At 42.4% G+C, this 27,493-nt stretch overlaps 1 protein-coding gene across 1 annotated transcript in view; it reads right to left on the bottom strand.

Moving 5' to 3' along the window:
- The window catches only part of SLC5A1 (solute carrier family 5 member 1), a 91,712-nt gene extending 85,486 nt beyond the window's left edge, over positions 1 to 6,226 (bottom strand). The window contains exons 1-2 of the mRNA XM_082254828.1: positions 5,922 to 6,226; positions 3,904 to 3,975 (exon numbers count right to left, since the gene is read on the bottom strand). Of these exons, the coding sequence (XP_082110954.1) occupies positions 3,904 to 3,975; positions 5,922 to 6,041 (192 nt within the window). The 5' untranslated portion in view covers positions 6,042 to 6,226. The remainder of the gene's footprint in view (positions 1 to 3,903; positions 3,976 to 5,921) is intronic.
- Between the last annotated feature and the right edge of the window lie 21,267 nt (positions 6,227 to 27,493).

Raw genomic sequence — 27,493 nt, forward strand, 5'->3', positions numbered from 1 at the left:
TTGTCATCATGTACTGTGATGACCGAATTTCAAAAGATAAATCGCTCAATGGACATAAATGAAGCAGTTTCTTGTTTGTTTTTTGCTTCTGGGTCACATACCAGCAGTATCAACAACTCAATTTTTTAATTGGCGAGAAACACATTAACCTTTCATTTTATTGTCCATTCAGCAGAGGTTTTCCAAACTTCGATTTTTTTGGCTCAAAAACATCACATTTTTACTGAGCTAGACTCCTGAGATATATGACATAATTTGCCTAGATCTGGAAACCAGGAAGTAGCAGAAGAAACGTAAAAAAAAAAAAGTTTAAAACAATAAAAATATGATATACTTTCCTATCTTATTACTAGCCATAGCCAGGATTAAAAAAGTCAATTTTGATTGAGAGAGCAAAGCTCCACTTTAACCTCTTTCCAACCGCCCCACTACTTCCGGGTTTGGGGCACGCATGTGCGCCGCCAGCAACGAGCTCCCGCTGTAATTGATTTTTTTTTATTTTTCTTGCACATGATTGGGTATTCTTTTCAAAACGGAATTCACCACATTCACTAAGTTCTGGGGATAATTCCTTTGCAAAGTGCAACTTCCCTTGCAAAGTGAACAGCCTATTTGCCTTTAGTAAATCAACCCCTTAGAGTTGCCTTAATACGTTCACTATATCTGGTCTTCCACAGTCTCCCACAGTACACAGAACATAGAAATGCAATTATTTTAGTAAATATAAACTGATAAATACCCTTTCTCATCACCTGTATATAGCAATTAGAGCAATCTAGGGACTTGTATCAGTAGTGCTGATAGTTTGTAGGAGGAGTTTTCATTTCTCCCACTATTGTACATCAAGAGCCTTAATTCTCTGTCTGAACATGTCCGGACAGTGCTGATTGGCCCTGTGCTGATCACATGTACCCTCCCAAGAAAAAAAAATATCCATCAATCAAGATGTTACATCCCACCCACTGTGTTATTTTTTAGTTACTGGGCATGGGGAAGGAGGGAGGGACCAGGCTTTCATTTAGGATCTCTATACACGCCCACATGTGTGATGGTAATACCATGTGACCTAAATAGCTCAGCTAAAACCAGGAAGTGGTCTCTGAGCAATAGAGACCAAACTAAGCATGTGCAGCTGAACTACACTTACTGTGCTTATCTGGACTTGTCCAGAGTGACAGCGCAGGAGGGGGAGGATCTGTGCATACAGGATCACACAGCCTTTTTACACAATGCAGAGGATTAATCATTTAAGTTACACAGTGAGTATAACAAGCATTCTATTTGCATCTACAGACAGATTTTACAGTTGTGGGTTTAGTAACACTTTAAGTTGTCCTTTAAAACTGAAATTAGCTTTCAGTTTAAATTAACTTAATACAATTCAAGTGCTTCAAAATAAAAGGTGTTCCAAGTCTTACAGTTAATTTTCTTTAGAAAACAACCGTAGCCTAACTAGAAAAGCCTGCCTCTGCCAGAGCCCTTATGCTCTACATGAAAGCAGTGGTCTCTCTGCATAGGTCTACAGAGCTAGAGCTCTCCAATCAGCGGGGAACTTACGCTTTGCCGATTTCTAAGCTAAAGCTCTGACTCAACAGGGGGTGTGTTGGACCTCTGCAAAGAGACCACGGCTTCTACCCAGGGAACAAGGGTCCTCTGCGGCATGCTTTCAGGAGGTAGACTTTTCTACTCCAAAGCAATTGTAAATATAAGACTGTGTATACTGTATACTGTTTGCTAGGTCAAATGATGAGTACCTTCCCTCATGGATTTTCATTATTGTAGAATGCACTAATGAGTCTAGCAATTGAAATCATACAATATTAGAAATGGGATGATTCCCCTGACTAGTTACCATTTAAAACCAAAATATAGTTTTGGGTGGAGTGGGTCTTTAAATGCCATATCAGTTTTTTACCTTCTCCCTTCATGTATCCATTAAAGCAGATATGAGCACAAAACACCCTTCATTCCTGACATTCCAAGCTACAGTATAAGTGAGATGGTGTAATATGTTTCAAGTAGAAATCATTTAGCAGCTTTAGCCTATATACATTGTGTTAAGACAGTCCATTCATTTATCTAAAATGTTTAAAGCGGAGTTCCACCCATTTCTTCAATTTCCTTGCAACACAATGCCCACCTGTAGAACAGTCTGTAATAGCAATTATTTATTCCTTTTTTTCGAAACACCTTATTTTTCTTTATGTAGTCTGCACTTCTTGCCCCGGCCGCCTAGGCGATTTTGTCATTAGGTGATTCGCTAGGACTCCTGGGTTAACTGCGTCATCTATCCCAGGAGTCTTTGAACCGCACTTGACTTCCTTCAAGGTTCTGTCTTGATTGACAGGTTGCCATAACAAGGGGGCAGGAACTTCCGTCGACGCCAACATTGTTATGGCAACTTGTAAACAACCCAGTGAGCTGCGCTGTGTCCTTACTGCGCAGGCACGAGATTGGACTGTGCATGCTGGGTAGCCAGCTGTACGGTATCCAGGAAGCAAGTAGGAGCGGGCTTCAGATGCCCACACTAATAATTACCGCTGCCTGTCTGCCAGAATCCTGTGACAAATGTCATATTTGTAAGTAAAAAGAAGAAATATACTTGTAACAGTATCCTGTTTATATTGTGCAAATAAAGAGAATCACAGGGGTGCTTTTTGGAGAAAACTGGCAGGCAGACTAGAGCTCTGCTATAAAATACAATGATACTGTGCTATTGCATTATAACCCCTTTTAGGCAAGGTGTTATAATGTGTTATCGAGCGTAGGCAATATTATGGGATTGGTTTTCAGGATCTTTAGGAAGGTAAGATGCAATGCTGCTACTAGGTACTACTCAGGTTACTGTTGGTGCCCTGTGTGTTGACATCAAGGCATCTCAGAGCTCTGCTGCCCTACAACATATGCATTGATACATTTAGATTCATTCATAGCTGTGATACTACACATTATCATACTTTCCTAAGTAGAAACTAAACTTATACACTTATCTGCCTTGCCAGCACATATTGCAAGGGCCACTATGGCTATCCATACAAGCAGACCTGAACAAAATAATGGGGTGGGCAACTACATGGCAGATGACGTTTAATGTTGAAAAATACAAAGTAATGCACTTGGGCATCAGAAACACGAAAGCAAGCTACTCACTAGGGGGGGGGGACCTCTGGGTGAATCTAAGATGGAAAAGGACCTGGGGGTACTAGTGGACAACAGGCTTGGCAGTGGCATGCAATGCCAAGCTGCTGCAAGCAAAGCCAACAAAATACTGGCATGTATAAAAAATGGGATTCACTCCAGATATAAAGAAATTATTCTCCCACTCTACAAGACTCTGGTCTGGCCACATCTGGAGTATTCCGTCCAGTTCTGGGCACCGGTCCTCAGGAAGGATGTGCTGGAACTGGAGAGAGTCCAGAGAAGGGCAACAAAAATAATTAGGGGAATGAAGGACATGAGGAAAGACTACAAGCACTGAACTTATTCTCTCTGGAGAAGAGACGCTTGAGAGGGGATATGATATCAATGTACAAATATTGTACTGGTGATGACCTTAGCATAAGGAACAAACTTTTCAGAGAAAGGGAATAAAATATAGACACGTGGCCACTCACTAAAACTAGAGGAAAAATGGTTTAACCTTAAAATATGTAAGGGGTTCTTTACTGTCAGAGCAGTAAGGATGTGGAACTCACTTCCACAAGCAGTAGTATCAGCAGGGAGCATCGATAGTTTCAAAAAACTATTAGATGAGCACCTTAAAGACCACAACATACAGGGGTATACAATGTACGGTTAACAGCAAACACAAATACACATCATAGGTTGGACTGGATGGACTGATGTCTTTTTTCAACCTCACAAACTATGTAACTATATTTGTTTACACATTAAAATACTTACTGGCCACCACACCATGCTGCGTCCAGCCAGGAAGAATCCTCCTACAGTGCCACGGCTTGTCCTTACCATAGCCTGTAATATACAAACAGGTTTTTGTATGTTAACCACCTAGCTTCTCATTTGCCCAAATATATTATTATATCTCTGTGTTTTCCTGGAAAATACTTTTCATGGGGGCATATAAATCAATGAATCGATTTACAAATCTCTTCACAACATTTGCCAGGGTTATAAATCAGATGTGTCATTCATTGTTTATTGGATCCCATACTGCACATTTGGATTCCCTGTCTCTTAACAGGGAACCCTGGTCCTAATATAATCCTGAATGTTACAGCTGCCTGCCTTTTGACTTCCAGGCACAGTGATTTGTTATTGTTTCTATGAAGGACCTTTTACATTTGGTCCTACTTTTCTTCACACACATTTGCTGGACATTCACAACCTGGATGTGCCCTCTCCATCCATCACTGCATCCCAAATCACTGACTTGAATTACTACATAAACTGCCCTTCCCATTGTCTTCCAGTATTGTTTACCAGAATGGATAAGGTACTTCAAACAACTTTGGGAAAGTTGAAAAGCTTGCTAAAAGTCCGATTGGACGATACACGTACGGGAGGTGGAGCTGCCTGTTACCTGCTGCCATTCTCACTCTGCCTTGATGCCTGAAGCTGCGGTATGTGGAGCGGCACCGCTAACGCCATCTGAAAGGCTTTTTTTATGCTGATATTGGTTTCATCCTTATGTGAGTGTGCAATTTTTTGTATTTTAATAAAGTTTTATTAAACAGAGAGCACTTAGATTCTGCCCCTTTCTTATATGGTATACTGGTGAATGGCCAATGTCTAAAATTTGTGAGGAGGTCCCCCGGTATTAGATGTGGCTGCCTGGATCCTGTGTGGAGAGCCGTCCTGTTGATGCCCGGTTATCTGGATATATTTCCCTGGTCAGGCGCTTATCTGTTTTTCTAAGGTGAGCGCGGTATATACCCCACCGGTGGATGGACTTGGGTGTCCATCTCTTCATGCGGTGGATGGACTTGGGTGTCCATCTCTTCATGCGGTGGATGGACTTGGGTGTCCATCTCTTCATGCACTTCAGGGACTCTTTGGGACATTTTGGACTATTCTCATATTAATATTATTGCGCTGCACTTTATACTGATTCTATTTTTTTATTTAGCCAGAAAGATGGCCTTTATTTGGAACGTTTAACCATACATAAGATGTGAACAGTCAAGATATCTTCCATGGTGAATTCAAAAGGCATTTTATATCAGAGAAAAAATAATTTTGTTATGCATATACTGTTCCTTTTACATGAAAAAGGTAAATTGACAAGATGCACATTGCACAATACAAATCAATACATTTTGGTTTAAAAATAATGAAATATAGCCTGATTCAATAAGCTATGATAATCATTTTTTGACATAACATTCATTATTTAAGCTAAGAGAGCCAATGAGAGCTATAGTAAGAGTTACATCGCTGTAAATAATGGATATAATTGAAAAAGCACATTTGTTATAGCTTAGTGAATTGAGCCTAATATTTCCATATTTATTCATTTATTTATTAGTAGCAAAGGGTAGTGCATCTGTATTCCTAAATGCCCAAAGCATTTCAACTTTACATTTCATTAGCTAAGACTTTCCTTGTTAAGACTAGCAAGAGCAGTCAAATATATGTGCTTGTTGTTATAGGCTACTGTACTTTTCTTTTTAATTTAAATAAAAGTCAGTTCTGCAGGAACTTTTTACAAAGCAAGTTGAACCCACAGTATTGAGTCCATGGATAGTCCAGAACTGCAAAACCATTCAGAGAATAACAGCATCTGTTGATGCTTATAGTTCCTCAACTGCCAATCAGTCATAAATGACCTGATATGGTTAAGGCATGAGTATGTAAAGGCTTAATTGCAGTGGATATAACGTACAGTATATCTATTTTATGCATTGTATCAATACCTATACAGATTATGAGTATCAATCCCCAAGCTTTACAGCACTTACCCATATTCCTACAGCCAGTACCACTACAAAATAAATGACAATCACGGAGATGTCTGCTGGGTTATTAATTGGAATGGTGTCAGCAGAGGGAGCAGAGGTACTAGTTGGTGTGACATCCATCTTCTCTGCTTCAGTCCAGGGAACACTGCTCTCATGTGCCAATTTTTTGCTCTCTCAGGTGTATGACTTGGATGTGGGGTTAATGATAAACCCAGCCCACAGAGGCTCACCGCCCCTTACCTTGCCATCAATGTATAACCTGATCTGCTATACTTTCCAAAACTGAGGAAGCTAATCAGTGTCACAATAAACCTCTGTACTCCAAATTGCATGATAAGCCTTTGAGACTTAGGTAACGTTGAAAAGGAATGTTTATCATCAAAAAAAGAAAAAGGAAAGTGGGTGTGTGCCAGGTGATGCCAACTTAGCTATGTGACTTGTGTAAGTCTTCCAAAGAATGGGTACTTAGTCACACAGACAGTATTCACCCTGTACATAATCACACAGGTGTGACATCGTCGCTGTTTTTCTGGGCACTGATTCAATAGACTTAACAATTGCGCATTTTCAGTGAGTACGTAGCATGAATTGGTATTATTATAAATTTACGTGAAAGTCGTTTTTGATTTAACTTTCACAGTTTTATTTCATTGTCAGTTTGCTAGTGTTTGTTTTTATTTAATAAACATCTAACCCTCCATCTATTCTCATTTTCATTTATTTTTTAATTATCATTTGATCTGGTTATTTATTCCTTAAACAATATCTAAATGTCGTTTTTAAATACAGCTAGTATAACTACCTGAATCTGTCTATTTTATTAGCTTCCCGTAAACCTCTGGACAGCAATACTCAGATTGGGAGAGGAAGAGTACTGCAAAGCATTGGATGGTTTATGGAAGTACAAAAACGCCATAAACATCCATGTCCAGATTGGCTGAAAATGCATTTTATCAGATAATGCAGGGAGGAAGGGAAACACTCAAAGTATCACTTGCAAAAGCTTATCTCTGGAAAATAATAGTGACTGTCAAAGAAAGTACAACCCAGTTGATAGATCCTTCTATCAAAGCTCAGCCATTGTAAAGCTGTTAAGGTTGGAGATAACTTGCAGACCTATAGTCATTGCTACTATAACCATACATTTCAAGTAACTCTATACCTAATCTGCCTATCTAAATCCTTTTTTGTTGATTTTAAAGCCTAGCTTGAGGTTTACTTTTTGCATGTTTTCTCCTTGTGCCCACAGATGATTGAGCTGAAAATTGAGCTGTTAAAACAAAATTTTTTGCCAAGGGTTCCACTTTAAGCTGGATTTAACTGTATCAGCATGTGCGGTAATATGGGGAAAGGTGCGACTTGTTTGGAACTCTTCTGTTTCTGTCTCAGTTAAATATTCTATCAATTGGATATTTGGCAATATTGATAGAATATCAGTTTCACAATATTTATTACACAATATAAGGTTCCTTGTACGTTGTGCTTGTAAGCTCAGGGAACAGATCATATAAGAAACAGGAATAAAAATATCTCCTGTTCCACATGGATTGCAATAATTGATGTCGTCATGGACATGGATGATTGAAAAACAAAGAGCACTTTTGTTTATGTAAAGGTCAATCCTGAGTCCAAGTTCGCACACAGAGGGTTGGAATACTTAAGTGGAATATGCTGAGCTGTAGTTGTGGACTCCAAATTATCATCAAAGCAATTAACGCAAGCTTGCACTTTGGAATGTAAGAAATTTTATTGAGGGAAATTATTGATAAGCAAATGCTCAAAAGACGTAGGAAGAGCTAACTGTGAAATATTCAGATTCTAAGAAAAACCTTGGTATGTTTTGAAAAATTGTTTTGTCTTGTTGAGCAGGAAAAGTAAACTTATGGGACTTATTATGTGTTTAGAAAAAAAAAAAAACGTGGGACATTTTTTGCATGTAGTTGCAGTAATTCTTTGGTAAGTAGTGACTGGAAATCCCTTCATTTTTGATCTGCGTTTGCCCTTCCAGTGCTCCAGTGCTCCTTACTACCAAGACCAGTTATAGGTGGAGGAGGTGGCCACTTTTTACAATATCGTATAACGTTTATATTGGTCAGGCAACGCACTGACACCTTTGCTGCCATTGTGCTATGTGCTGGGTGTTCAGTGTGACCCTGCGCCTTTAAGGAGGGGTGGGCTCCCTCCAGTCACCTGTCCTCCATCTATCTCATCAGAATGCATGTGCTCCCATTGTGGAGACTCTTTAAAGGTAGAGTTAGGGACTGCAGATATCAGGGTGCCTTGGCGCGGCCTGCAGCTTACGCATGTATTTGCAAATGTGTGCAACGAAACCCCTGTTTTTAACGCATACTGTTAGACAGGTTAATTTGGCTGGTTGCTGGCTGGTTGGTAAGTAGTGACTGGAAATCCCTTCGTTTTTGATCGCAGTAATTCTTTGCTGGATCCAACAAGCGACACAGTGCACATAGCACATCTTCACGGTAAGACTGTTGAAGTGAGTTAGGAAATCACTGCTGTGCTCTAGCTCCACCCCAGCCTAAAACCCAATTTATCAGCTTTCCAATGGGGGAAGCTACAGCACAGCGCTGAGTCTAAGCCCACCCATTCTCTAAGCTGAGTGATCTTTTACTATGATGCATCAACATCAATTGACCAACACAGGTTGAACTGGATGGACTATGGTCTTTATCCAACCTTACCTCCTATGCAACTATGTACCAGTTAGTGCTGCAGGGCTGTGTGATAGAGCTGCCAGCTTCTAGTAAACATGGCACTGACAGATCACACATCCCAACAGCGGTGACTGTTCATAATAGTATAAGATCAGTCATTGCTGCAGGGCTATGTGATCTATCTGTTGGTACAGTAGATGTTTATAATAAGCTGGCAGCTCAAATCACTTACTGATCCTTTACTATTATGAATGAACAATCAGCCCTGTCATTCATTAGAATCAATGAACACTAGACGCTCAAAAACCCCTAAAAAAAATGCTGGATAAAAATATGCTAATACTTAGCGTTTTTTGCTAGCGTTTTTGCAGTGTTTAGGAGCGATTTTAAAAGTGTTGAGGAGCGTTTTTGCTAAGAAGCAGGTGGCTGCCGGTGTCCTTAACAACCAGTGAATAGCTGGTTGTTAAGGAGTGACTTTCGTGTCTTTAACAATGGATGACTCATTAGCTGTCAACGGGGTTCCCTGCTGATATCTGAATGTAAACAAAATGATTGCCACCAAGAAAAATTCTGGAAAAAAAACAGTGTGTGGGGAGGGGGGGGGGGTCTCCCCAAATCCATACCAGGCCCTTTTGGATCTGGTACAGATTGTAAGGGGAACCTCACACCAACATTTCAAAAAAAAATTGCATGGGGGTACCCCCAAAATCTTTACCAGAACCTTATCCAAGCATGCAGCCCCGCAGGTCAGGAAAAGGGGCGGATGAACAATTGCTCCCCACTCCAGAACCATACCAGGCCACATGCCTTTAACATGGGGGGAGCTTTGGGGTAGGGGGGGTTCCCCCTCCCTCCCCAAAGCACTTTGTCCCCATGTTGATGAGGACAAGGGGCTCTTCCCCACAACCCTGGGCCAGTGGTTGTGGTAGTGCGGGGGGGGGGGGGGTGGTGGCTTTTTCAAATCTGGAAGATCCCTTTAACAAGGTGTCCCCCAGATCCTGCCCCCCATGTGAATGACTATGGGGTATTTATGGGGTACTTATTTACCAAAAAATTTTCAAAAAGTACATAAAAACACACATATACACAGCTTTTGACAGGTCCTTTAATTACAATAAATAATAAAAGAAAAACAATGTACCCCAGCGTAGACCCATCATCAATCACAATGAACACAGCCGCCTACCCCCCCCCCCAAAAAAAAGGTCTGCATCCGATAAAGACTCCTGCCAAATGACAGCTCTGGAGCCTCCGGTCGCTAAATAAACTAAGGGGTGGGGCCACCCGGTGACTGTGCCAACCAGTGACAATTTTTATTGCTGGCAATTGTTTTGTTTACATTCAGCTGTCAGAGGGGAACCCCACTGACAGCTGATGAGTCATCTGTTGTTAAGGACGCAGTGGCCAGTTTGCCGACCCGCTCCTTAAAAACCAGCTATACACTGCTTGTTAAGGATGCCAGCGGGGTGCTGATTAAGAAACAAAAATGCTGGAAACTGGTGTTTAGCAGCGGTTAACAGCATTTATGAGCTTCTAGGAGCTGTCAGCTTTTTTCTGCTGACAAATTGCTCCCAAAAACACATAAAAAAGCATTTTTATTCTGCTCCTATCAGCTGAAGCTTGAGAAACACTTTTAGTCTACAATAATGTGTATGGAGACATAGGATAACACTATTTGCTTCTAGGGGCAGAAAGAAAACGCTCAAAGTAGCTGGTAGGAGCTTAAAAAAAGCTAGTATTGCTTATTTTTCATAAATATCCACTTTCTACCAGTTGAACTGCCTTGTGTCCTCCATTAATACGTTTTGGTGTCTAGGTTTTAATTCACCATCCATCACAGTCTGGAGTATCAAGTTTTCTTCATCAAGGACTTAGGACTTCAGTCAGTATGACATAAAGCATTAGGAAATTATGTAACATTCTTTTTGTGTCCCTCTGTTGGGAGTTCACCCTTATGCTATATTTGATGTAACCATCTCATTGTTGAACTAATTTGTCAATTTTTTTGGTTTGCAATACAATTGTTTGGAAAAGAAAAATAAGCTAGTGTGCATGGAGCCTAAAAGTATGCTAGCAACTTCCAGCTCCTAAGAAACATACACTGCACCAGCAGATCTATCACAAAGCTCTGACAGTTCATTCATAAAAAGTAAAAGATCTGCCAGTGCAGCAAGGCTGTATGACAGAGCTGCCAGCTGACAGCTGACAGCAAACATACACTGTGCTGGCAGATATATAACACAACTCTATAGTGCTGACTAATCATTTACTTTTGTGAATGAACTAAGGTTACCACGCTTGTCATGCCCCCTTGACGCCGGCTCACTCCATTTCCGCGGGACGCTGCGATTTTTATGATGACTGCCTGTATTTGATTTATGGAATGTAAGTAGAATTTTTAATAAACCTGAACAATTACTAGTACTGGATTACGCTATAGTCTCCTTCCTTCTCCTCCTTATTGTTACCCACATCGGAGCTACTCACTAGGGGATTGGAGGACCTTAACTATGAAGAGCGTCTGCAATCGCTCGATTTATTCTCCCTGGAGAAGAGACGTCTGAGGGGGGACATGATAGCAATTTATAAATATCTGAATGGGGATCCCAGCTTAGAAAAAAAGCTGTTCATTCGAAGGGATTGCATGAGGACTCAAGGACATACAATGCAATTAGAGGAGTAGTGTTTTAACCTCAGGCAACGAGGGGGGTTCTTTACTGTTAGGGCTACAAGATTGTGGAATTCTCTACCACAAGAGGTGGTTTCTTCGGGAAGTATGGTGGCTTTTAAAAGACTCTTAGACTTACATCTCAAGGATCAGGACATTCAGGGGTAGGAGAGATGATTACAGCCACACACACCTACACAGGTTCAACTGGATGGACTATTGTCTTTATTCAACCTCACCTACTATGTAACTATGTAACTATGATTGTGTGCCATACTTGGGAGACTTAAGAAGTGTGTGGAGGTGATCCTGATCTATTCATGTGGAGGAAAGAGTTAATCCAGAGTGTTCTTGTCTCATGCCTGAGTGGCCTGTCCATTAAGTTGGGGGCCCATTCCCTTTGGTAAGCAGCCACCTTTATCCAGTTCCACGGGTGTTTTCTCTCTGCTCACCACATCTTGGGACCTCACCCCCTGTTTGGACTTTCTGTTTTTCTCCACATCAGATCCATAATCTGGGATTCATGAGCTTTATGGACTTTTACTTGTTGGTCTTGTTTGATTGCACTGCACCAATGTTCTTTTGTGATTTATTTATTACAGTCTCTTAGCGCTGCACTATTTGATACGTATTATTGTTTGGATTTCTATAGGTCCAGTGTTCTAGCTGCTATATATGATTTTTATCTATATTATCATTTAGCGCAGGATTCCCCCCTTGATTGTATCTATAATGAACTAAGGTTACCAGATTTTCAAACACTACTGACCTTACCCAGTTGAAAGCACACCCACAAAACATGCCATTTGTAGCCACAGCCACAAATTCACACCATTTTTAAAATGCCCTCAAATACTTTTGGAGCAGGAGGCAGATATTTAAGACATAAAGACAGAATTCAAATAACACCTGTAGAAGTGGCCAATAAATCGGATGTCTCTTCACAGTGTATGGCTTGTAATGTGAAAGTACATACTGCAAGGCATACACAAGATCACTAGGGTGCAGCAAGTTTTTTTTTTTTAACCTTTGGAAGGTTAAGTGCTACTACAGATACTTGTGTAAAGGAGGCTGGGTCTGCCTTATAGCTCCAAAATGTCCCTGATTTCAAGGGACTGTCCCTGATTTCAAGGGACTATCCCTGGTTTGGAACAAAGTCCCTCTGTCCCTCTTTCCTCCTCATTTGTCCCTCATTTTGGTCTGATCTATATAATTTTATTAAAAAAAGCACTATTTATTTTTTAAAAAGTGTTTCCCAGGGCTAAACCTTTCCTCCAATTTCTAAATTGCTGCATTTGTACATTTAAAAAGCCAATATAAAGGAATAGAAGTGGTAAAAAAAACACTTGTGGGTTTAAATAATCTTTTTATTTTTTCTTTAATTCTCCTTTAAGGCAGGGCAGGGTGTATCCTATACCTACATTTGTTTGCTAATGCCCTCATTCCCATCTCAAAAAGTTGGAAGTTATGATGCCTAACTTGCTTTCATAAACACCATCAGCCAATAAAGACAGAGAAGGGAGAAGGAAAGAGAAGGGAAGAGCAGTACAGTGTGCCCAAAGAGAGCCAATTAATGATTGGCTGATTATCTGTCAGTGACAGTGTGAGTGTCCCTCTGATGCTGGGGAAGTGCTAGCATTTCTTTTATTTGCACTCCTACTGGTCAGACCCATGAGGTTACAGACTTTAAACCTGGGGCTACTCAAGATAAAGCAGAAGGGAGCTGAGGACTGAGCATTGCTTCCTGGAATGATGTTGCACCCTCTGTGTACAGTGTAGGAAAATTTAGTTGGGTTCCTCTGTAGGTAGAGAAGCCGGGGGTTCATTTGTTAAGAGTTAGCTGGCAGAGCACCCAGTGGTTAATCACTGTTACCTCCCCCTGGCTTCTGGAACTGCTGGAGGGTTCTAGAAATTAGAGGGTGGAGAAGCAGAGATTAGGTCTAAATATTTATGGAGTCTCCTCTAATCCTTGGGTGGGGACGGACCAGAAGGTGGATGGACCATAAATATTCTGGATCCTGGCCATGTGAGAGCAGGGTTAAGGGTCCAGTTGCCTGGACGGGACCCCTGTGCTGGGGGGCTCTGCCCCTGGGCAAAAGGAAAGAGCCAGAGGAAGAGAGAGAGAGAGACCAGAAGCAGCAGAAGCCTCACACCCTTTCAGCCTCAGCTAGGCTTGGCTGTATCCACCCTGGAAGCCATCGGGACCTGTTCAGCATTAGGCCTGTTCAGCAGTCACATGAGCTTCAGGATCCACCAAAGGGACTGAGTGAGCAGCCTCCACAACTTCACCCCAGAGCTTGATAGAGGAGAAGCCAGGTGCAAAACCCAGCTTGCTTTCTACTAAGGGACAGCTTAGAGCCACTTGAAGCCAGTATAGCTACACCTCTTGCCTGTGGTGGCTGGATTGGCCATGTTGGGATTCCCACCTGATGGTGGTCATTTACATCTAGCCTGGGAGCTGGAGGGGTGGAACCAGTTAAGCCCACAGGGGGACAAAGAGGAGGGTGGATGCAGCATAAGAATGTGTCCATACCATAAGTGCCATCCCAAGTAGTAGCTGTAACACAGTATATATATGTGTCTGCATAGAGTATGACAGTTTACTACAGTGACAAAGTATTAGTAAGAGGTGTAACCAAAGCTGAAATGGTGTGCAGCGGAATAGACGTGGTGCCGTGAGAAAAAAAAGGGAAAAAACAAGGAATCAGTGACTCCAAACAGAAAGTGAAGTGTGGAAAAATATGTGAATAGTACCCATAGTACCCACCATAAGTTGAGTAGAAACTGCTAGATCCAGGATGTACCCCCATGTTAGAACAGTAAAAAAGAAAACGCACCTATGTGTCTGCTAACCCTCCTTTTTGTAACCCGGATGGGCGACCCGGTCCCACCCCTGGCACCATGCAAAGGCAGCCATGTGCGGCTGGACACATGCCGATACCGGTGTTTGCCACCACATGGGGGGGATCAGCGCTGGGGCAGAAAATCCCTGCTGCATAAAGACGGCATGCTGCGCACCAATGCGATGTTGCTGCGCACGAACAAATGTCGCACGTGGGGCGCAAGAGCATGGTGCCAGTGTATCACTGGCCCCGCCGGTCAGTAAAAAAATATAGTTTTTTTTTCAAAATTGTTGCTCTTTTTTTGTTTATAGTGCAAAAAATATAAACTGCAGAGGTGATCAAATACCACCAAAAGGAAGCTCTATTTGTGGGAAAAAAGGACATACATTTTATTTGGGTACAGCGTCGCAAGTACGCACAATTGTCAGTTAAAGTAACGCAGTGCTGTATCACAAAAAAATTGCCTGGTCATTAAGGGGGTAACATCTTCTGGGGCTGAAGTGGTTAAACTAAATAGTTTGTTTTAGAAGGAGAAGGTTTACATATACCTTAACTCTCAAACACATGATGAACCTAAATACGTTTAAAAAAGTGTGCAATACGCAGCTTTGGGTGCGTTTTTAAGTTGCTTTATTCCTGCCAGAAGCAAAAGGCATTCAGAGGAGCAAAACCAAGGGGTTGATTTACTAAAGGCAAAAAGACTGTGCAGTTCTCAAAGTGCAGTTTCTCCAGAACTTAGTAAATTAGGTAAACCTTCACTTTGCAAAGAATACCCAATCCCGTGCAAGGAACATGAAAAAAACAGCATTTTTGCTTGCAAGTGATTGGATAATGGAAGTCAGCAGAGTTTCTGCTCATTTACAGTACTACTGTAAGCTCTGGAGCAACTGCCCTTGCAGAGTTCACAGTCTATTTGCCTTTAGTAAATTAACCCCCCCCCCCCCCCGTGTGCATGAGGCATTAAAGTAAAAGTTTAGCCAAAAACAAACTAACCCAAAATCTACTGGAAGCCACATTCTAAGAATAATCCAGGGCTCGAGTCCTGCAGGAACGCATAGGAACGGCGTTCCTGTACTTTTTCCACAGCAGGAACGCCGTTCCCATTAGCAGCCGCGTCCTGCAGGACAGACTGTCACTGGCCTTTGTATGCAAGCTGTCTGTGGCATCTGTGTGTGTGTGAAGAACAGAGCCACTCAGATGGTACTAGAGGAAGCAGAGCTGATGCTTCCTATATAGCACCGGCACCTGTGATACCAAATGTACACTGCCGCCACCTGTGACAGGAGAGATACAGGAAGCATCGGCTCTGTTCTCTACTTCAGCCGCATGCTTCCTCTTGTGCTGGCTCCTGTCACAGATTTACACCGATGCTTGGGGATAGACGGTGGGTTGGGAACCATACTGCAGTACCCACCAGCAGTATTAGCCAGCAGTTCCAGCCAGTAAAACCAGCCAGCAGTACTAGCCAGCAGTACCAGCCAGTAAAACCAGCCAGCAGTACCCACCAGCAGTACCCACCAGCATTTGCCACCAGTAGAACCCACCAGCAGTACCAGCCAGCAGTACCCGCCAGCACTACCAGCCAGCAGTACCAGTGAGTAAAATCAGCCAGCAGTACCAGCCAGTAGTACCCACCAGCAGTACCCGCCAGTAGTACCAGCTAGCTGTCTGCAGTCTCTGATCATCTGTTGTGCCATGTATGCAGTCTCTGATCGTCTCTTCTGCCATATATGCCGTCTCTGACCATATCTTGTGCCATGTCTGCAGTCTCTGACCATCTCTTGTGCAGTGTATGCAGTCTCTGTGGACAGTAATGTAAGGGGGAGCTCTATGGACTCTTGTGTAAAGGTGACTGTGGTGACCAGAGACTTTTACATCTGAGTTTCTCTTTACACCAGAGTCCACAGCAAAGCCTCTTACATCAGAGTCCTTAGAGTTCTCCTTTACATCAGGGTCCACAATGTTCTCTTTTACTTCAGGGTCCACAGAGTTCCCACTTACACTGTAAAGGAAAACCCTGTGTTGGGATTTATTAACCTGACCTTCATATAAATGGAGAAATATGTTTTTGGCCTTTTGTTATACCTAAAACACATTGCTAATCACACTAGTAACATGTGCGATTAACACAATATATAGCCTAAATATTGATATTTGCACTGAAATTAGCCGTTTTATGTAATTTTTTGAATTGTCTGTAAAAAATGTGGCTCTGTTAGTAAATTTCAAGTGACTCTGTCTTGTAAATTTTGGACACCCTCTCAGTAAATTTCACTCAGGGGGGTTGGCAACACTGCACCCCATTATAGTGCCCCCTCCCTCAACTATGTATCCTGAGCGCTGCTTGCCCATCTCCTGTGTCTGGGCCTGGCATAGCAGGTGCCGCCAGATAGAGGGGAGAGAGAAGAGCAGACACACGTCTGCTCTCCTCCCCTTCTTCTGGAGGCGGGGCATGGGTGTAGCTGGAGGCGGAATGTGGGCGTGGCAAGGGTTGGCTGGAGGCGGGACATGGGTGGGGCCTGGAAGGGGGCCCTTAATTTATTTTGCTCGGGGGCCCTGAGGGTTCTCAGTCTGCCCCTGCCTTCCGCTTCAGCAGGATGACCCAGTGTCCTCTGCAAAAACTAGATCAGTCAGTAACTCAGCTGTAGTTGACTTAGTTACTGAAGATACATCTGCTGATGTTAGTGAGAGAATTCTTCTACCAGAATGCTGGGACCAGCATCAGTGGCTAGAATTTACAAAATGTACCCTTGGCTGTTTGTGGAAAATGGCCTTTTAGGATGCAATGTGTGTCATGAGGTTTAACACCTTGGAGTGTCTGTTTCACAGGGTGTATCTATTTCAAAGGAATGGAGCACTGGTATGATTACTCCATATGGCAACAAAAAAAGATATGTTGACCTTACTGCATAAAAAAATCCATATACAGTACATAAAATTTCAGAAGCACATGTAAAGGCAGGAGATTTTCAAGCTGTATCTAGAAAGGAGATTTTGCAATCCAACATTGCAGAAAAGCAGAAGCATAAGTTTGCGTCCACCACTAAAGTATTTTGTACTGCTTAATTTTATGTAAAACAAAATCGCCCTTTCACAGACTTCTGAGATCTTATCAGCTTGCAAGTTGCAAATGGTGCAGACTTAGCATGTATTCCCCATAGTGAGTATACAGCTGCACAAATAATAGATGGCATTGCCAGTGAAATGAGAAAAAGGCGTTGCAAGGCAATTGTTGAACAGGCTCCAAAAATGTCTGTATGTATTGATGAATCTAATACAGTTTCTTCACATTCAGTGTTAATTGTTTATATTCGTGCCTCTGTTAACGGAAAAGACCCATTTACTTTCTTTCTCGATTTGCTTGATTTGCCTAAAGTAGATGCACAGTCTATTGAAGTCACTCTTCTAGCTTGTCTTTCTAAACATGGGTTCAGTAATGACTTTCTTGCTCAAAACTTGATTGGGGTGTGTAGTAATGGTGCAAGTGTAATGCTTGGAAGAAAGTCAGGTGTTCTGGAACAACTTAGTGAAAAATATCCACAGCTTGTGAAATGGCATTGCTTGTGTCATAGGCTTGAATTGTGCATTTCAGATACAATTGATTATATTCCTGCTCTTTATCATATAACATCATAGTTTGAGAAGTTGTATGCTGTGTATCATCAGTCACCAAAAAACCTGTCAGAGCTCTCTGAATGTGCAAAAAAGTAGAAGTACAAATTCCTAAAATTTGAAAAGTTTTTTTTCAGTTAGGTGGGTTGCTTCATGCCAGAGAGCTATACGAGCAGTTTGGGGATCATATCCTGCACTGCACAGTAATTTCATGAAAGCAAGCTTAAATTCAGCTCATAACAGTAAGCAGAAATCTCTATTTAGTGGCTTCACAAGGTCCTGACGTCAGAAAATTATTTGTTAAACCTTGCTGGGGTTGCAGATGCTGTTCAGGAAATGGGACTGTTGTGGGATACTCAGCACTTGGTCGGCAAGTGGTTAAGAGTAGACACATTTCTGAGTTTTGCTGCTTCATTCCCCTTTTTTAGAACACAACCTTTTTCTATGTAATGAGAGATAAACCGTTTATATACATATTCTAAAAGTTTTTTTATAGAATGCAATAAAAAACATGAATAATGACAGGTGTATCATACTTTAGGTAAAACCAAGTGATATCCTTGCTGTGTATATACACGTGGTACATATAAGGTTACTTATTAGCTGCAATTATGTAGACTATCTCAGATACTAAGACATACTTAAAAGATAAGATCCTTACCCTGCTCTAAACCTTGGACCATCCATCATCAAGTTTGTTACAGCATACCTGTGACCTTTACATAAGAGATAGGCAGGTGCCTTGGTGAGATCCTTATGTAACTGCTCAGACATTAGATTAAAGTTTAAAATAAGAGTAGCTTTGGAAATGTATGCATGTTGATCTGTACACATGTGTTTATACATTCCTTTTCTTTCCCCCAATTTGTAACAAGTGCAAACAGCCAATAGTAAATCTTCAGAAATTATTTGTCTTTGTTCTGACCACTATAAACTGACATAGATAGGTGAAAATACAATTTACCGCTTTAGGGCTCTTTCACACGGGCGTTCCGTATGTCCGTTTTTCATCCCATCCGTTTGCGGATGAAAAACGGACATAATGTATCTCTATGTAAATACGGATGTCATCGGATGATCATCCTCTGACATCCATTTTTTGTCAGTTCAGTTCAGTTCAGTTTTTTTGAACGGAGGAGAACCCTATTTTTTCTTCCTTTCAAAAAACGGAACGGAAGCAAAAACGGATGTCAGTGGTGTCATCCGCAGACATCTGTATTTACATAGACATGCATTATGTCAGTTTTTCATCCGTAAACGGATGGGATGAAAAACGGACATACGGACCGGATGACACAAGTGTCATCCGTGTCCGTTACAAAAAAAAAAAAAAGGACCTGATCGGGCAAAAAAAAAGGAACGCCCGTGTGAAAGAGCCCTTAGGGTACAGCATATCACTTATCTTTGAACTGTTTTAAAATACGTAGATCTAAAACCATTTACTAAAATCTTATATAAACTTGAACGTGTTCATGTAATTTCAAAATTCGTTTTATAAATATGCAGCTTTCACTATAGTAATCACTGGTTATCTTGTCATGCTTGCTTAGGCATTTTCTGGTATAGAGTGACAATTGTCTCCCTAACAAATGTGCCCCTGCATTGTCACACTTATTTAAAGGAAGACAGGGAGCAGCGCCATCTAAGTATAGCTAAGCTGGGACTACTGTGTATATACATATGGTATGAGTATATATATATATATATATATATATATATATATATATATATATGTATATATATATATATATATATATATACAGTGCTTTGCGAAAGTATTCGGCCCCCTTGAACTTTTCGACCTTTTGCCACATTTCAGGCTTCAAACATAAAGATATAAAATCATGAAGTGGAACGAAATTTTTTGGATATTTTAAACTTTTTTAACAAATGGAAAAACTGAAGAATTGGGCGTGCAAAATTATTCAGCCCCCTTAAGTTAATACTTTGTAGCACCACCTTTTGCTGCGATTACAGCTATAAGTCACTTGGGGTATGTCTCTATCAGTTTTGCACATCGAGAGACTGAAATTTTTGCCCATTCCTCCTTGCAAAACAGCTCAAGCTCAGTGAGGTTGGATGGAGAGTGTTTGTGAACAGCAGTTTTCAGTTCTTTCCACAGATTCTCGATTGGATTCAGGTCTGGACTTTGACTTGGCCATTCTAACTACCTACCTGCGGAAGCCCTCAGACCCCTAAAAAGATACCGGGAAGCTCTGTCGATCCATCCATCCCACTGGATATCCCATCAACCTTGTCTGTTTGACTGGATTCCTTGGTACCCCAGTATACGCTCCATTCTCTCTCTATTGTGGTAAGAGTCCATTCACATCACTGGGTGTCACTTATAGATTGCAGTTCTGTTTAAAGTCACGCTTTTTGGATTATTTTTTGGTAAGAGGTTAATTCACCTATCATCCATAAGTTGGTCTTTCTGCACCTATCACCTTGGGAACACTGCCTTCCAGATGGAATAGACTCTCACTTGTTATTTGGATTTTTCATCTTCACATATGGACAATTTGTTATTGTTTAACTGTTAAGTATTAGCTCACTTTTGTAATTCTCAAGTTACATTTTTTTCACATATTTATTTTCATCACAGTGCTGCTTTTACACATATTTATATTGGTTTGCGCACCTTTTTCTTCATCATCACCTTATATTACACAGGTCAGCAGCATACCAGAGGGATGGATATTTTTGAATATCATAGCTCCCGGATATTAGCGGTGGATGATGTGTTCGATAAAACCAAATCAGAATCCACCGATCTTAGGGGTATATTCATGCGGCTCAAAAATGTCATGGTGGCAGAATTGCATGCTGCATGGGATATAGTATTCCTGGAAAAATATATAGAGGAAAAAATGGTCCCCCGTAGCCTCAGGTGGAACATTAGTCCTGACCAGGGAGACACTGAACTCCTAGAGTGGTGTCAGTTTTTTAATGGTGCAGGTTTGAGTCTGCTTAATTTCCTTGTTGATAGAAAAAGAAAGACAACTATGAGGCTCAACAAGGAAATATTAGATATTAAGGAAAAACTGTCACCATCCAAGCAGGAATAAGCTTATAAAGTATATACTCAAGAGTTAAAAGAAATCCTCGCTATGGAGGAAGAGGAACAGAAAATAAAGAAAAGAAAAAAGTATTTTCGGGATTTAGAAGATTACAAATCTACCCAGGTGTTCAAATGGCAACTGAACACAGGGGAGAAATCTAACCCGACCAACAGCGTCCCAGCTACCCCGGGAAGTGAAATAAGAGACTCGAGAGGCACACAGTAAAATTTGCATCCCAACAATCAGAGACCTTCCAGGTCAGTTGATGCAGATGTCTCTGGCTCTAGAGCCTCTTATCATAAGTTTAAACCCTTGAAAGAAAATCCCTCTTCTCACTCTACCAAAGGGAAAGGTAAAACTGCCAAAGGAAACAAGGGTCCTCAGGTCAAAAATTTGAGATGGGAGGGTGAGGCTTCTAAACCCACTAATAGACACTATGATTCTCCTGTATATAAATCCCCAAAAAGACCTTCTTTAGATTATGAAGGTAATTATCTTGGTCCTTCGTATCATCAAGACCCCAGACAGGTAGTTTCACAAAATAGATATGAATCTCTATATTGTGATACTCAGGAGAGTGAAGATGATGAATATGGACAGCATCAGAACTATCAAACCAATACTACGATCAGCCAGAAACCGAGGGGTTTTTTAGGGAAAGGCCACAACAAGGGAAAAAGAAAAAAACAAGGGGGTGCAGAGGAGGTGACTCCTGGAAAAAGGAAAAGATAAAAGGGCAGGGCATCTTTAACCTCAGTGGAGTCACGTTAACGGATTCGGAACAACGCACCTTAGACAAGGGCCTCAAATATGCACCCAAGAGAGCCATAAATAAATTTGACACATTTATAGATGTGCACAAATTTATTAGAAAACTAAATATTAAAAGGCACTTCTTATCCAATGCAAAGGAAAGAAACTATACTAGTTACCAAGTTTCTCCCTACATACACTCCAATTTAAGGAACGCGTCACTTTTTAATCCTCAAGGAGTGAAAAGCAGCAACATCACAGTCTTCAAGGACTTGGTTCTGAAGTATCTGGATGAAGCTAAATTTCAACACCGCCCTGAAAAAGACCTTATGACAGGAGTTAAGTCCCTATGCGAGCGTAAAGACCTGATTATACGCCCAGCAGATAAGGGAGGGGGTGTTGTGTTGCTTAAAAAAGAGGATTATGTAGAAGAGATGGATCGACTTCTGTCTGATGCTAATACGTATCAAATTCTTCAGAAGGATCCAACAAGCCTGTACAAAAGAAAACTGGAACGTTTAATTTGTAGAGGTTATGAAGAGGGTATTCTAAACACAAAGGAGAAAGAACATCTAATCCCACTAGCCCCGAGAATACCTTTAATCTACTACTTACCTAAGGTCCACAAGAGTTTGGTCAAACCCCCGGGCTGACCGATAGTAAGTGGTATTGATTTGGTTACCTCGAGGATAGGAAAATATGTGGACCACTTTCTCCAACCACTTGTGCAACAGACCCCTGCGTTCCTTAAAAATACATCTCAGTGCATCCAGGATCTCACTGAATTGGAAGTGGAAGGCGACTTGCTAATGGTTACAGTGGATGTATCCTCCCTGTATACCATCATACCCCATCATATGGGATATGAGGCAGTAAGCACCTTCTTCGATTACAGTTACGACCTCCCCCTTAAACAGAAGTTGTTCATTCTTGAACTGTTACAGTTCGGAATGGAACACAATTATTTCTACTATGGGGGGAATTTCTACCTACAAAAGACTGGCGTGGCTATGGGGGCAAAATTTGCTCCCAGCCTCGCCAATCTGTTTATGGCGTTATGGGAGGATAGAAACATCTATACCAACAGAGAATCTAATATCTTCCTTTGGAGAAGATATATAGATGATGTTTTACTATTGTGGAGAGGTGACATTATCTCACTCCATGCATTCATGGATAGACTGAACTGCAACGATTGGGGCATTCGCCTGACGTATCAGTACAGCAATGTCTCCATTAATTTTCTTGACCTAGTGATATACAGGAAAGGGTCAAGGTTTTACACCAAGACATTTTTTTAAACCCACAGATAACAATGGGTTTATCTCCCTAGATAGCTGCCATCATCCGAGGTGGCTATCATCGGTACCCAAGAGCCAATTTAGATGGATCCGTCGTAACTGTACAGACCCACAAGAATTTAAAATACAATGTGAGGTCCTGAAAGACAGATTTTTGGAAAAAGGCTTTAAGAGAGACATTTTGGACCAAGATATTGCTCATGTTAGTTCATTGCAACAGAAAGAACTCTCGGTCCCCAAACAGAAAAAAAGAAGGTGCCTTGTCCAAATTTGAATACGCCTTTGTGACCACATTTTCGAGTGGCTATGGGTGGATTAATCGCACCTTCCGAAAATACTGGGACATATTGAGAGGGGATAAAGTTCTAGGTTCCACCCTCCCTGATAAGCCTCCTATTATTTTTAGGAGAGCCAGGAATTTGAAGGACTTTATAGCTCCCACTCCAGTGGAGAAACCCTCAGTCCCTAGAATGTTCGGAAATCTTAAAGGCTTTTTCCTGTGTCGAAAATGTTGTGTATGCAGGGAATTAAACACACAGAGGACTAAAACTTTTTGTTCCACTGTGACCAAGAAAAGTTATGACATCAAGACTTTCATCACATGTCATACTAAGGGGGTTGTTTACCTCTTGACCTGTGGTTGCGGCCTACAATATGTAGGGAGGACCATCAGGACTTCAAGTATCAGAATAGGTGAACACCTCACAAAAATACAACAAGGTTTTCCAGGACACAGTCTCTCGGCTCATCACGATAAATGTCATCGGAGGAGTTATTCGAAGTTGAAAGTTACCGCGATTGAGAGTTACTCTCCTCATTGGAGAGGGAGTAACATGAAGCAAAATATTTCTAGAAGAGAGACATTCTGGATACACAAATTAAAGTGTTATCAACCTTGGGGATGAATGTGGAGTGGGACATTAATGCCCATATCAACAACCAGTAGTTTCACATTTTAGGTGCCATTCAAGCACATTGCATTTTTGGTCATTATCTTTGTTCCCTTATATGATATCCTTCCCTCTTTTTTCACATGGGTTAAAACAAGTATTCATGTTTTTATTGATTCATTTTTAAAAAATGAACAGACGGCAAAGAATGGAGACTTTTGTTTCTTTTTTGGCCCGGGCCATACCACGTTCTACCCTGTGTGGCAATTTGATTTTTTTGAACTTTTAGAAGTTTTTTTTTTTTAACCATTTATTATTTTATTAATAAATATTTTAATTTGTATCTTTCTTTTTTTCATCACATTTTTATTTTCATTTTTATTTATTTTTTATCTTTAATTTTATTTTCATTTTTATATTTATTTTTATTTATTTTTTACATTTTCATTTTTTCATATTTATTTTTTTTTTTTTAACCAAACAAACGTTTATTGAGTTAAGCATGACATGTAAACATACATAAGAAAAGATACCGTCAGACATTTGCACAAGTACAGGAGTACATAATCAAAAAATGAAAGCCTCACACTGGGCAAAGAGTAAAAAGCACAAGAGTCAAACAATAAGATAACAATACACATGACGGGTTGTAATCAGAACCGGACTACCCATCCCAGTCCAACTCATAGTAAAGGCCATGGGCGCAGGCCCAGAAGCCAGTCGCTGTATCAAAGCATAAACGTACAGTATCCACTGTTTCCTAAGTCTCACATGTGTCAGGGGCCTCCAGCCACCTATCCCATATTTTGTTGTACCTTTTGGGGCAACCCCTATTAGCATACATGACTTTCTTAAAGGGGAGAGTAGCGCTCACCGCTGCCTTCCAAGCCGCAAGGGTAGGGGACGCAGGCTGCACCCATTTCAAGGCTACTGCTTTCCTGGCAGTAAACAGAGTCTCCCGGAGAAATTGAGCCATGTGTTTGTCCACATCCGACTCGGGAAGTATCCCAAGTAGGCATAGCTTGGGGTCCAGGGTAGTCGGGCATCCCATGCGGTCATGCAGGAACCGGACAACCTGCATCCAAAATCCCTGCACGCCCGAGCAGGACCATATCATGTGCCCCGAAGGTGCCCGGGGAATGAGAACACCTAGGGCATGCAGAGGAGCGGGAGGAGTCAAAGCGAGCCAGTCGCGCAGGAGTAAGATACGATCTGTGGACAATATAGATTTGAGTCAGCCGGTCCGACAATTTAGGAGAAACCAAGGTACAAGCTTCCAAGGGCTCGTCCCACTCCTCATCCCCCAGCTCCCCAGCATCGCCCACCCAGGATCCCCGTACCCCATATGCCAGATCAGTCACCCGTTTGGTGCCTAACATTTCATAGAGCAACGAGATGAGCTTGCGGTGTTCCTGGCCCCTGATCACCTCAAGTATGTCTACTGACGGTAAGTCCGGGATGGCATGGGCAAATTGTCCTCTCAAAGCGTGGGATAGCTGCAAATAATAAAAGTGCATGGATGCAGGGAGTTGGAATTCCTCCTGGAGTAGGCTAAAAGATTTAACAGCCCCAGCAGAAACAACATGGGACAACAAATACACATTCCTACGGATCCACACCCCAGGGTCAGGGATATGGAGGAGCTCCGGCAGCTGACGGTTAAACCACAAAGGAGTCATGGAATGCAAAGTCGCATTCCCCGGTTCTGGATAACGCCAGGTCCCAGACCCGCCTATGATGGAACAAGAGACTTCCCCGAGGAGCCGCAGGCGTAGACCCGGCAACACCTCTAAGGACATCACAGAACGGGTGAGGGAGCCGCGACTCCGCACCTCTGCAGACCAGCGCCATATACCTGTTCGAATCCTGTTTATCCAGATGGAAGAAATGCGATAATTGGGCAGCTAGGTAATACCTTGCCAATTCAGGAACCGCCATGCCCCCTAACTTGGTGGGTTTCTGGGTGTGCCTCCAGGACAGTTTGTGTCTGGAGGAGCCCCAAATAAATGACCGCATCAAGCTCTCTAGAGTCATAAAGTATCTATACGGAATATAAACTGGAGAGTGCCACAGCAGATATAGGATTTTGGGGAGCAGGATCATCTTCACCAGGCCCACCCTACCCATGACGCCCAAAGGCAACCTAGCCCAAACTTGTGTTTTGTCCTTGACCAAGGCAAAGAGGGGTTCAATATTTAACGGGATGTAGTCAGGAAGGGATCTAGTCACCCGGACTCCAAGATGCTTGAATTCCGACACCCGCGACAGGGGGAGCGACGCTTGGTCAGCCGCTGGGGGGGAAACTGTCTATAGGAAGGACGAGGGATTTGTCCCAATTGACCGTCAGACCAGAAAATCTCCCGAACCACTGTATGACCTCCAGGGCACGCCTCAAAGTGGGTCCGGAGTCTGCCAGGTATAGGATCATGTCGTCTGCGTACAGCCCAACACGCTCCTCAAGGTCCCCGCGGCGGAGACCATTAATGTCTGGGTCCGCCCGGAGGGCCATCGCAAGTGGCTCGACCGCCAGGGCATACAGCAGTGGGGAGATGGGACACCCCTGACGCGTACCACGAGAAAGAGGAAAGGACCTAGAAGTCCAGCCATTGGCCACCACCCGAGCCCGAGGTTGACTGTATAATACTGTAAGCCATTTAATGAACTTCGGACCGAACCCAAATTTACGGAGACACTGCCACAGGTATGACCACTCGACAGAATCAAAGGCCTTGGCGGCATCCAAAGTCACAACCACCCTGGTACCGACACAGTCATGGGGGGCCTGCATGTTCATGAACAAGCGCCTGGTGTTGAAGGCCGTATTCTTGGCTGGCATGAATCCCGTCTGATCGGGGTGTATCAAGGAGAGGATCACTACGTTGAGTCTAAGGGCAAGTACCTTGGCCAGGATTTTAACATCGCACTGTAACAGTGAGATGGGCCTGTAGGATTCCGGATACCGGGGATCCTTGCCAGGCTTGGGGAGCAAAATGATCAGTGCCTCACACATCGAGGCAGGTAGAGAGCCCAACTCAAATGCCGCCTCAAACACCGCGAGCAGACGGGAGGTCAAGGACTCCGAATACTGCAAATAAAACTCGATGGGGAGGCCATCAGATCCAGGCGCTTTAGCCCTAGCAAAACTAGAAATGGCAGAGACTATTTCGGTCCGAGAAATCGGGGCCTCAAGCACCGCTACCTGTTCAGGGGTCAGCGTAGGGAACTCCAGGGTGTCCAGCAAACCGGCCAGATCCATCGGATCATAATCCACCTTAGAGGAATAAACCTCACTAAAGTACGAAGCAAACAGCTCCTCCACAGCCGCAGGATCCGAGGAGTCCCCCAGCACCGAGGGGTGAAGCGTAATCACCGCGGGCGGTCTATCATCCATATGTGCCAAATAGGCAAGCAATTTGCCCGACCGCTCACCATGCTCAAAAATGCGTTGCCGGCTGAAAAATAATTTATGATTAGCCCGTTCCTGGAACATATGGTCCAGAGCCCTAGACCGTAGTTTGAGTTGGGAAAGTGCGTCCGGCGTCGGAGAGTCGGCATATTCAGCCTCCAGTTCAGCCAATTGACGTTCAGCAGCAAGTAGGTCAGTCCGCGACGCCCTGCGATGTCGAGCTATACGCGACGTCAAAAGTAAACGTGCATGGCCCTTGAAGGCCTCCCACACCGTCAACGCGGAAGCAGTGTCAGAGTTGGAGCTGAAAAAAAAGTCCCATTCTGTCGTCAAGGAGTCAATGTCCGGAATAGTCTTGAGCCAAA

The sequence above is a fragment of the Pelophylax lessonae genome (assembly GCF_965119305.1).
Source record: "Pelophylax lessonae genome assembly, chromosome: 1".
Taxonomy (NCBI): domain Eukaryota; kingdom Metazoa; phylum Chordata; class Amphibia; order Anura; family Ranidae; genus Pelophylax; species Pelophylax lessonae.